The sequence below is a fragment of the Sarcophilus harrisii genome, chromosome 2, assembly GCF_902635505.1.
Source record: "Sarcophilus harrisii chromosome 2, mSarHar1.11, whole genome shotgun sequence".
Lineage (NCBI taxonomy): Eukaryota > Metazoa > Chordata > Mammalia > Dasyuromorphia > Dasyuridae > Sarcophilus > Sarcophilus harrisii.
In genome coordinates this window covers 284,576,544-284,589,363 of record NC_045427.1, presented here as the reverse complement: position 1 = coordinate 284,589,363, position 12,820 = coordinate 284,576,544, and the positions used below count along the sequence as shown (strand labels likewise).

The following is a 12,820-nucleotide window of genomic DNA, read 5'->3' as shown; positions in this document are numbered from 1 at the left end:
TTATGTGATGAATCCTTTTACCAGTGTGGTGATGCCTATAGAATACTCCTTGGAATAATATTATTTTCAAAAATAATATTTCATTATTTCCTCCAGTTACATGTCAAGAAAGATTTTAGGATTTATTTTTACAAGATTTTGCATTCCAAAGTTTTCTTCCTCCTTCTTTCTCCTCCCTTCTTTCAAAGATGGCAGGCAGTTTGATGTAGTTTATAGATGCTCAACATAATATTATTGAATGCATAAAACTAAACACATAATAACAAAGCAAACTAATTCTATTGAAATCGTTATTTTAAAAGGTTATGGAGAAAATTCTCTAAATAACTATTGGTCAGAGAAATACAAACCAAGACAGCTCTGAGACACCACTACACACTTCTCAGATTGGCTAAGATGACAGGAAAAGATAATGACAAATGTTGGAGGGGATGTAGGAAAACTGGGACACTGATGCATCGTTGGTGAAATTGTCAACTGATCCAACCATTGTGGGAGAGCGATTTGGAACTATGCTCAAAAGGCAATCAAACTGTGTATACTTAGCAATGCCTCTAGTGGGCCTGTATTCCAAAGAGATCATGTTTGTGGCAGTCCTTTTTGTAATGGCCAGAAACTGGAAGCTGAGTGGATGCCCATCAATTGGAGAATGGCTGAATAAATTGTGGTATATGAATGTTATGGAATATTATTGTTCTATAAAAAAATGACCAGCAGGTGATTTCAGAGAGACCTGGGGAGATTTACAGGAACTGATGCTGAGTGAAGTGAGTAGAACCAAGAGAACACTGAACAGCAAGATTATGTGATAATCAATTGTGATGGACTTGGCTCTTTCCAACAATGAGATGATTCAGGCCAATTTCAATAGTCTTATGATGGAAAAAGCCATCTGCATCCAGAGAGAGGACTATAGGGACTGATTGTGAATCACAACATAGTACTTTTGATTTTGTTGTTGTTTACTTTTTTCTTTCTCATTTTTTTCCCTTTTGATCTGATTTTTCTTATGAAGCATGATAAATATGGAAATATGTCTAGAAGAATTGCACATGGTTAAGCTATATTGGATTACTTGCTGTCTAGGAGAGAGGAGAGGTGGGGGAAAAAGGGAACAATATAGAACACAAGGTCTTGCAAGGGTGAATGTTAAAAACTATTTGTGCATGTATTTTGAAAAATAAAAAGCTATTATAAAAAAGATTATGTGATGATTAACTGTGATAAATCTGACTCTTCTAAAAAAAATGTGGTGTATCAAGGCAATTCCTATAAATTTGTGATGTAAAATTCCAATCACATCCAGAGAGAGAACTATGGAGACTGAATGTGAATAGAAGCATAGAATTTTCACCTTTGCGGATTTTTTTTCTTATTTTTTTCCTCCCTTTTGGTCTGATTTTTTCTTGCATAACCTGACAAATATGGAAATGGATTGCACATTTTAAAAAAGGAATCAATAAAAAAAGAACCACAGCTCCTGTGTTTGGCATATTAAATATTTTAAGGCATCAATTCTCTGATTTTTGCTAAGTACCAGCCTCAGATCTACACAACAGTTATGTTTTTGGCCAAGTCATTTAATTAGTTTCTTCATCTGTAAAATGGGTATAATAGCACCAACTTCACTTGATTATTGTAAGGATCAAATGAGATAATATTTGTAAAGCCCTTTGCTTAGTGCCTGATGCATAATGGATGCTCAATAAATGCTTATTCCCTTCCTCTGGCTCCTTCTCCAATATATCAATAAAGTGAATATTAAACTTTAAAAGTTTAAAAAGCACTTTTTTCAAAATAACCTTTTGAGATGGGGAAACTAAGTCTCAGAGACTTGGGGAATGGCTTAACTGCCAGAGTCAGAATACAAAGCCACATCTCCTGAGGGTGAAATTCTGTTTTCACTTTACCATGCTACTTTACCAAACATACTACAGTCCTGACATTAGCATGAGGAGCTTTCAGAGTTCTTTGACAATGGCAGGGAAAAGATGACCTTAAAGTGGTTGCCTGACAAGTTCATCCTTACTTGGACCAGAAGTGTTCAATTCTGCGCCAGCAGGCATATGTGCACTTGGCTTCAAACACCCATAGCAGCTGTTTGAAGCTGCTGAACATGTTTACATGTTATATGGGATTCATCTGAGGAGTTATTTACCCAGGAACTTAGTAAGCTGAATTTGGCCATCACTGCACCAGCGATGTTTTTGTTTGTTTGTAGAAAATCGGTGTCGTCTCCAGCTACTCATTTGAATGGCCCCGGAGTTTGCATGTTATTCTCCCATGAGGTTAAGGTTAAGGTTGAAAAATTTGAATTTCTCTTTGGATAGTAAAAGCAGGGGCACTGTGCTGAACGAGGTCAGAGGTTTGATCAGGGAGAAAGCCTGTCCTTTATTTTGCCTCTGCACAAATGCAGGCATTTTTGGCTTGCTGGCCAGATCCTCAGATAAAAGACCAAGAACGAGGCTAGGCAGATTAATGGGGGTTCTGGCACACATGCTCAAACCATCAGGGAAGATGACATCATCCACCTGGAAGATGCTAGGAAAATGTGGAAGCAGATGCTAGGCTCTGCTCCCTGTCACCTTCCACGTGGACGTTGCCACGTTAGCAGACTGATGTGGTCTGTACCTGTGCCAGGCCCCCATTACTGGGTAAAGGAGAATGTGACCTTGCTTCTTGGACTTAGCTTTGTCTCTCTTACTTTCTTTGCAATCTTCACTCATTTACATGGAAAAGGGGGGAAAGACTTGGAGATATTTTAAAACAAATCTGAGGATCTCTTCAGAACTGTTTGTTCGTTAGAGTATGGCCCTTTTATGAATAATGATCAGGTCCAGCCTAACTAGCTTTAGAAGTTAAGTTCTGGGAGTATATTGTATTTATCATGAAGGACAGTGAAATCTCCAGCAGAGATATGAGCTGCAGAACCAGAAAACTGAGTGGAATCAAAAGGCCAACCTGAACCTAATAGTACCAGCTTCATGTAATTTGGCTCCCTTTTCCTAAAGAACATAGCGTCCTCCAATTGAGATCTCCTATGGGAAATCATGGGACCATAAATCTAGAGTAGGATAAAAGCTCAGAAGCCACTTAAAAATGAGAAAATTGAGGCCCATGGAAATTAAGTGACTTGCCCAAAATCACAAAGGTAGTTAGGCTCAGATATGAGATTTGAACCCAGATCTTGTGATTCTGGATTCAATCCTTTCCCACTGTATCATACTGCATCCATAGCAGTTAGAATAGTTCATTGCATAAGAGGGAGAAAAAGCTGAGAAGGTTCCTCTTTATCCCTTGGGTAAGGTTTTTGGCTGATCTTAGCTGTGGTGGTCATTTTCCTAAAAGACCCATTTAAAAATATTTCCCTAGTATTTTCCAAATACATGTAAAGATAGTTTTCAACATTCAATTTTGCATTTCAAAATTTTCTCCCTCTTCCCTCCCAAAGACAGTAGCAAGTAATCTGATATAGGTTAAATATGTGCAATTCTTAAACACCTATTTTTAAAAGTCTCCAACTTTTTAATTAAAAGAGTACATAGAACCTTTTCTTCTCATAAAATAGTGATATATTAGGGACACTAAGTAGTGCCATAATGATGCACAGAGTGCTGGGCTTGAAGTCAAGACTCATGTTCGGGAGTTCAAATCTAGTCTCAGACACTTATTAGCTATATGACTCTGGGCATATGTTTGGAAGGGCACACACAGTTGGCAGTGAGATGGCAGAGTGGAATCTGGCCTCATTATACTTGCTAGCTGTTTGACAGGAAAAGTCACTTAACTCTGTTTGCCTCAGTTTCCTTATCTGTAAAGTGAACTGGAGAAGAAAATGGTGAACCACTCCAGTACCTCTGCCAAGAAATCCCAAATGGGATTATGAAAAGTAGGACATGTCTGAAATAACTGAACAACCATAATATAGCCAAGGACCTCAGTATTAAACCAGCTACCCATACAGCCAAATGGGTTGAGTCTGCAGCAGATAGGAAAGTTTAGCAGAGACTGTGTCCAGTAGAACTCACCTGTCTAAAAAGAGTAGCCAGTGAATTTTAGACATCCTGCAAAGACTCCCAGAGTGTGCTATAATACCACCCGTGGGGGGACTTCAGTGATCTTGCAATGTCAGGGGCTTGAGTTGCCTCTCTGCCCTTGGGCAACATATATTCCCTATGCATGTTGTTGAGTTGTTTTCAGTTGGTTGACCCCATCTGGAGTTTTCTTGGCAAGGATTTTTGAGTGGTTGGCTATTTCCTTCTCTAGCTCATTGTACAGATGAACAAACTGAGGCAAACAGGGTTAAATGACTTGCCGAGTCACACAGCTAGTGAGTGTATGAGGTCGGTTTCCACAATACCATCTGGCTGCCTTCCCAACATATTCCCTAATCCCATTTATTCCCTACATGTGCACCTCTCTATGAATGTTCTCTCTGTATTCCCACTCTTCCCACAGATGATGGATATTTGTGGGATGATATGCCCCAGATATATGGGCAAATGCCACACGATCTCTTTTCTAACTCTGGAATTGTGTCCTCTGGCAGAAACGCATTAATGGGGATTTATGAGATAAGGTTTTATTGGACATGTACTTTCAGAGTACCTTGAACCGTGGTCTGTCATCTCTGGGTGGTACTGATTCTGTGATACGAATTCTTAACCTGGGATTCACAGATGTTCCTCTCCAAAAAGGAGCCTCTGTGTAGGTTTCAGGGGGTTTGGAAAGTTGGATGGGAAAAAATTAAATTTTTATTTTCACTGACTTCTAACTGAAATTTAGCATTTCCTTCGGTTATGAATGTAGGCAACAAACATTATTCTGAGAAGAGGCCCTCACTGCAAAGGCTACAAAGGTGTCTATAATACACCTCCCCCCCCCCCCAAATACACACAGAATTAAGAATCCCATCTCTATGAAAATATTACTTGCCACGGCAATAATTCTCAGGAAAGCAGGAGCTGGAGAGGTGGAGAAAGAATGGCTTCCTGAAGGAGGCAGGGCTTGGCAAAATGGGGAGGAGTGAATGGATAATGTTTGACTAGGACTGGGAGCAGGGCTTTCAGGGCCTTGCAAAACAGTGGAAGGAAGCTGAGATCGTCTGAAGTGGTACGACTTTCTGATCTGAAACTGAGGTCTAGCTCCCTAGGGGCCTTATTTACCATAATCAGATAGATGGTGGAGTGGATGGAGTGCCAGCCTTCAGTCAGGAAAATCTGAATTCAGCTCCAGGTTCAGAGTAGCCATGTGTCCCTAAGTAAGTCATTTAAACTCTGTTTGCCTGAATTTCCTCATCTATAAAATCAGGATAGTCATAGTTCCAACCTCTCAGAGTTGTTGCAAAGATCAAATAAGATAATAATTGTAAAACATTTAGTATAGTGTCTGCTACATAGTAGATGCTATATAACTGTTACCTGTTGTCATTATTATTAATCCAGGAGCAGGGCTGGGAATCTGTGAAAGAATAATTGCCTAGACTCAGGAATTTTGAGAATGAAGTTAGGTGCATCTGATATTTCAGGGAGTATTTTCATCTCTTCCTCTTACCTCTTATTCTGCTTACCCAAATTGTCCTTGTCTCATTCCAGGAGAGAGAAATGATTTTCATCACCTATCTAAGGAGTCGCCTTCCTCCTACAATCAGAAATCTGACTCTTCAGAAGAAATTCAACTCTAGAAAAATGTCTGGCATGTCAGAGGGTAAGTGTTGATGGGTAAAATAAGAAAAGCTAGATAGCACTGGACCTGAAGTCAGAAATATACAAATTCAAATCTGCCTCCGATACTCGCTCGCTGTGTCACTTAACTGTCTGCCTCAATTTTTTCATCTGAAGAAGGAAATGACAAACCAATCTTTGCCAAAAAAAACTTCAATGGGGTCACCAAGAGTTGTACACTACTGAAATAACTGAACAATGACTACCACCACCTCTGGTTAGAACTTGTTCCTTGAGTTTCAGTTCAATCCAATCCAACATTTATTACGTACCTATTGTATAGAAGGCACTTTGCCAAATGCTAGAAATGCAAAGACAAGACAAAAATCAGTCTGTGCCCTTCAGGAATTTATATTCTATGGAAGAAAGAAGGGAATATGTAATCAGACAATATAATAAATGAGAAGAGAGGAGATTATTAAAGACCAGAGGGATCAGGAGCAGCTAGGTGGCTGAGTACATAGAGCATCTGCTCCAGAGTCAGGAAGACCTATGGGTAAATCTGGTTTCAGACACATACCTTCTCCCCCCCCCCAAAAAAAAAAATTTAGAGGGATCAGGAAAGAGTTTCCAATAGGAAGTGAGATGACCCTTGGATGAAGTTAAAGATTCTCAGAGGTGGAAGTGAGGAGGTCGCACATTCCCAGCCTAGAGCACAGCCCATGCAAAAGCACGGAGATGGGGAATGCAATGTCAGGTATGGAGGATGGCTAGTTGCAGGAGCAATAAATAGGCCAGTCTAGCTGGAAACCCAAACGTATAAAGGGAAGTAATGAGAAATGTAAATTCAAGCCAATTCAGTTCTTCTCTGCATGGAACTAGGTCTCGGAGAGATAAAGACCAAAAAAAAAAAGCAGTTTTTACACTCAAAGTGCAGCTTTGAAGAGAATTACAAAGTCTTCTACTTGTGGTATAATGAGTGGGAGTGAATAATAATGAAATGATGCTTGCAGCAGGCAAACACTAACATCCCTTCCCAGAGAAATAATAGCTGATAATTATGTTTTAGAGCTTACACACATTCCACCTATGTTATTTCAGTTAATCCTCATTTCAATTTTGACTTTTCCATGGTCATAGTTCTATAAGTAGTGAAGATCAGAGGCAGAATTCGAACTTAGGTCTCTCCTGTCTCCTATCTTTAGTCTTTCTGGTGAATACATCATTTCCTAAAATCATGTTATTTAAGAAGTTAGACGTTATCCCCTACCCTAGCTACAAGAGCCTCCCTCCCCAAATTACCTTCTATTTTCTAGGTATGTGCCATCTCTGTGATAGAATGTAGTCTCTTACATTTCATTTTTTTGTCTGATGCATACTAGACTTATAATACAAAAGGCCTGTTAGTTGATTGATTGACCCTAGAGAGCAGAGCTAAGGCTCTTGGACAAGAACTGCAGAGAGGAAAATTGTGGCTCAGAACAAGGAAGAACTTTTTAAATAGGTCTTGTTGAGATCATCAGTTCTGGAAGTGTTCCAGAGAAATTTAAATAAACTGCTTGTTAGGGATATTGTAGCAGGGAATCACGCCTAAAGAGGTTGGACAAGATTCTCATTCTAAAATGCAATGACTCTATGACTTGAGACACAGAAACTTCATATGAAAGAAGTAGCACGCCCAGAGAAAGAACTCTGGGAGATGACTAAAAACCATTACATTGAATTCCCAATCCCTAGATTTTTGCCCACCTGTATTTTTGATTTCCTTCACAAGCTAATTGTACAATATTTCAGAGTCTGATTCTTTTTATACAGCAAAATAACGTTTTGGTCATGTATACTTATTGTGTATCTAATTTATATTTTAATATATTTAACATCTACTGGTCATCCTGCCATCTAGGGGAGGGGTGGGGGGAGGTAAGAGGTGAAAAATTGGAACAAGAGGTTTGGCAATTGTTAACGCTGTAAAGTTACCCATGCATATAACCTGTAAATAAAAGGCTATTAAATAAAAAAAAAAAAGAAAGAAAGAAAGAAGTAGCAGCATTAGGTTAAGTGAAGTACATGTAATTTGGATAAATATAATCACCATAATGATGAAATTATAAAACCATGACTTTTTTTTCTTCTGGGGAAAAAGTGATCTCAAATTGTTATACATAGTGCAAGTCTGATCTGTGACGCCAGATGAGTTACCTTAACATCACCAACCCCACCTCCAACAAATTATCCTATTTCATAGATAGCCTCCCTTAAAGGCTCAGGGACCCTAAGAAGGAAAAAAAGAAAAAGATCCATCAAGATTTGGTAACGAGAATTTTCTTTTCTTATGATGATGACTCTACTTAAGGAAAAATAAATGAGCATTTTAGGTGAAGTGGAGATAATAAGGCAGATCCAGTCAGACTTACCTTTGTTGGTACTGAACTTTTGTAATTTAAGATACAACACAGAAGTACCATTACTTTCAGTAACTCACGTGAATTTCTCTAAGATCTAAAGTTCTATTTACCTCATCCATGAACATTACTAGTTTGTCTCCCAAGTTTATATAGCACTGGAATGCCCACTATGAATACTCTGAGAAGAAGTTATCCCAGGTTTCAGGCAGTGATTACTACCTGTTCACAAGCATCCTTACAGGTTTCTCTATGTTGACTTTTGCCAGCCAACCACAGGACATATTTGTTCAGCATGTGAGCAAGCAACATAAGAAATAAAGGGACAAATAAGATTTTTCATCTTTCCCCCAATGCATATATTTGTATACATACATCTACACATATACAGCACAATATGCATATATCACATGCATGTGTGTGCATGTACATATATGTATAGATGTGTGGGTATACATACAATAGATATACATGCTGCATATGTATGTTGTGAAATACATTGTGTAGGTTTATGTACACATGTGAAATAACATAAACATTTATATATTTATTTATTTATTTGTTCCTCCAACAGTGGGGAGGGCACACATGCAGAAAATACACGTGACCAGAGAGCATGCTTGGAGGGCAGAGAACTGGAAAATATTTTGAAAGGCGCAGATGCCATGGATAGAGCATCACATGGAAGCGCACATATGTGCATGCATGTGTGTGGATGACTGAGCCAATTCTGATACTGCAGGAATGCAGGGCCATCTCTTCTGAGGTTAGGCTGGAAGGAACTTTGAGATCATTTAGTCCAATCCCTTAGCTTTATAGATGAGAAAATTAAGCTCTAGGGGTTTTTATGTGCTAGGCCGAGGAGTTTGAACTTTGTTCAGTAAGGAGTAGGGAACTGCCTGTAGACTTTGATCAGAGGAAGGGCATTGATCAGATTTGGGCATGAGAACAATTAGTCTGACAGCAGTAAAAGGATAGATTGGAAGTGAAGGAGTGTGGAGCTGGAAGGACTTTTGAGAAGGTTGTTAGCCAGACAAGTGTTGATAAAGGCTTGTATGGAGCATGTCAGGAAATGAATGCTGGACTTGGAGTCCGAGGCCTTGGGTTCAAATTTCTGCTCTGTTACAACTTGTGTGACCCTGTGTGCCTCAGTTGCCTCATCTGCAAAAAAGGGAGTTATTCTTGGCACAAAAGAAGGATTATGGAGTATCATTGCCTCTGGTCTTAAATTGTATATAAAAAAGTAGATTAGAGAAATGCAAATTAAAGCAACTTCATACCCATCAGATTGGCCAAGATGAGCAAAAAGGAAAGTGACAAATGTGAAGGGACTATGGGAAAACAGGTACACTGTTGTACTGTTGGTGAAACTGTGATCGATCACAGCAATTCTGGAAAGTACTGGAATTATGCTCAAATAGTTATTAAACTGGACCTATTCTTTGACCTAGTGATATGCTATATCCCAAAGAGATCAAAGACAGAGGAAAAGGACCCATATGTACCAAAAATATGTATAGTAGCTCTTTGTGATAACAAAGAATTGGAAACTGAGGGAATGCCCATCAATTGGGAAATAGCCGAACAATTTATGCTATGTGAATGTGATGGAATACTGTTGTGCTGTTAGAAATGATGAAGAGGATGGTTTCAGAAAAGACTTCTATGTACTGATGCAAAATGAAGTAAGCAGAACCGAGAAAAATTTATGTAATAACAGCAATACTGAAACGATAAGTGTGAAAAACCAAGTAATTCCCATCAAAACAGTGACCAACTATAATTCCAAAGGACTCCTGACGAAACATATTGCCTGCTTCCAGAAAACTTACTAGCATTTGGCATAGTTCCTGGCACATAGAAGGTACTTAATAAATGGTTTTGATTATTGATTGATGGCCTCAACTTGAACCCTTTTTTCTTCCCCTTTTCTTTATTATTTTTTGGACATGGCTAATTTGCATTGCATGATTGTTCATGTTTGTAATTAGTTTTGTTTTTCTTGCCTTCTCAGTGTGTGGAAGAGGGGAGGAAGAAGTGAAAGAATTAAAAATTTAAAATAAATTTGAATTTTAAAAAATATTTAAAAATCATTAGATCAGGCTTTCTCATTTTGTTTCCCTTTACTCCTTGCACCTAAATGTGTACTTCAAGCTATAAGGACCATAGAATTCATTTAGTCAAACTCTTCATTGTTCAGCTAAGGAATTTGAGGAGAGGATAAGAAGAGAGAAGAAATGGGAGAAGATGGGGGAAAGGAGAAAGGGAGGAGACCTCTTATCTGTACAAGGACTTAGAGAGATTATCTCAGTTTTTTCACTATCTCCTTAAAGCCCAAGAGATTCAGCTTACCCATTAATGTGTGAATAATATTAGAAAATAAGTACACTTAGCTCTCAGATGTTCCTCCTTGAGTCTCAAAAGCAGCACAATTTAAGGCCTTTATTTACTTTATTTTTTATTACTAACATCAGGAGCCTGACTTAGACACTGTCCATTACTATCAAAGGAGACTTACAAATAGAAGGGATGGTGGGGAAAGTATATTTTGTTTAATTAGAAAAGAAATAACGAAAAAGCTTTTCGTACATAGCAATCCCTGATTTATGGTTTTAAAAATCATATTTGCTCCTACAATAGGCCTCTGATTTTAGTTGTTCTGGTGTTGTTCTTATTTTCTAGCCTGGGAATATATGAAGAAGGAAAAACCAGAGTGACTTTCATTTTAGTGCATACCAAATTATTTTCGGAGTCATGCCAGCCAGGCTTGTTCTGAACATTCAGTAAACTTCCTTAAGCTAAATAATGGAGACGGTCTCATCTGTCCTCATTTTGAAAATATGTTATGTAACATTGGTTGGGAAAGCTGCAGATTGAAGATAATGAATTCCATATACTGAGCTGGCCCAAGAGATGGGGACTGGCCTAAACTTCCCAGACAGATGGGGGCCTATGCAAGCATCCAGGATGTCCACAGAAGGAAATTCGTAGCTTCTTTCTGCAATCCAGAAAAATGTTTCACAGCCTTTTGGGATTTATTTCTGAAAAGTTAGGGGCTAAATTGCAAGTCAGCCTAGAAAGCACCTCTGGCTGAAGTCAAGGAGCATAGCAAGCTGGCTTAGCAGAGAGAGTGCTAAACATGGAGTTAGGAAAACCTGGAATCAAACCTGTCTTGGACACTTAATAGCGAGCAGGGTGATACCAAACAAGTCTCTTAAGCTTTGTTTGCCTCAGTTTCCTCATTTGTAAAATGGGGATAATAATATCTATCTCAGAGAGTTTCTGTTAGGATCAAACATGTAAAGTGACATGGGAAGTGCTTTATAAATCTTGAAATACTTCATAATCCTTAAAGAGTCAAATGTATGGGACTTCATCTCATTGGTGGAGAAGGGGTATTGAGGATAAACTAGAGATATCTATTTTTGTTTCTCTGTGAACCACATCTAGAAAGACCCATGTGGACACACATAGTGCACACAGAGTAAAAACAAAGCAACATGCATAAGCTAACCCATTACTATGTAAATGCTTGCTCTCATCATCATTATCATCACCATCATCATTTCCTCCTGGATGCCTCATTATGGCCTGAAGTTGATTCTGGTACTTAAAGGTTCATGGTAATAAATCATATTGATATCCTTTGGGAGGTATAAGCTCAGTAATAGAATTTTTGAATAAAAGGTATGGAAATTTAATAACATTATTTGCATAAGTCCAAATTGATTATCAAAATAATGGTACTGATTCATAGCTCTGCTAACAATATACCAATATGTCTATCTTCCTCCAGCATTGATTATTCTCATCTTGTCATCTTTGCCAATTTGTAAGGCATGAAGTGAAATCTCAGGGTCATTTTGATGAGTATTTCTCTTATTAGTGATTCAGAGCATTCTTTCAAGTTGTTATTAAGTTTAAATTTGCAATTTTTTCTTTTGTGAATTGTTTGTTCAAATCTTTTGACCATTTATCTATTGGAGAAGGCTTTTGGTTACATATTTTGTATATATATGTGTGTATATATGTGAGTATGTGTGTGTGTGTGTATACACATACATACTTATGTATAATTACATATCTTGGATACAAATTCTTATCAGAGAAATTGAATACTAAGATTTTTTTCCCCATTCAACTGCTTCTCTTTTATTCTGTAGCCATTAATTTTGTCCGTGTAGAATCTTTTCAATGTTGTATAATTAAAGTCATCCTACTTTATCTTTTGTAATTATCTCTATCTCTTGTTTGGTTAAGAATATATTCACTACCCACAGTTGTGAGAAGTAGATGATCTGATTTTTTATAATATGATCTTTAATATGAAGGTCACATTTAGAATATGTTATTAAATGTGGTATAAAATGTTGGTGTAAGCCTAATTTCAGTTTTACCAAGCAGTTTTTATTAAATAGGAAGTTTAAAAAGAAAGTAATTAATGATTTTTGTGTCTAGGCCAACATTGGCAGTTTGGTGAAGGCTATGGATCAATTCTTAGACTTTTGAAAAACGTATTTCTTTATTCTGGGGGTAGACTTCTGTTTTTTAATCCTCTATGCTATTTGTTTCCATTTAATGGCAGAGTTCATCCCATTCCCATTCACAGTTATGATTATCAGTTCTTATTTCCCTCTATCCTGTTTTCTCCCCTGAATTATACTTTTGTTTTCTTCTTCCACCCTGTCCTTAGTCGTGTTTTTTTAACCTACTCCATCTACTACCTTATCTTCTATCACCTCTTTCCCCTTCCCT

General features: G+C 37.9%; 1 protein-coding gene across 7 annotated transcripts in view; it reads left to right on the top strand.

Annotated features, from left to right (window-relative positions):
* The window catches only part of DGLUCY (D-glutamate cyclase), a 171,042-nt gene that overhangs the window by 79,079 nt on the left and 79,143 nt on the right, over positions 1-12,820 (top strand). For all 7 annotated transcript variants that reach the window (XM_023501480.2, XM_031952349.1, XM_012547327.3 and 4 more), the window contains one exon: positions 5,595-5,706. In XM_023501480.2, coding sequence (XP_023357248.2) covers positions 5,604-5,706 — 103 coding nt within the window. In that variant the 5' untranslated portion in view covers positions 5,595-5,603. Of the gene's footprint in view, positions 1-5,594; positions 5,707-12,820 lie in introns of those variants that run through there.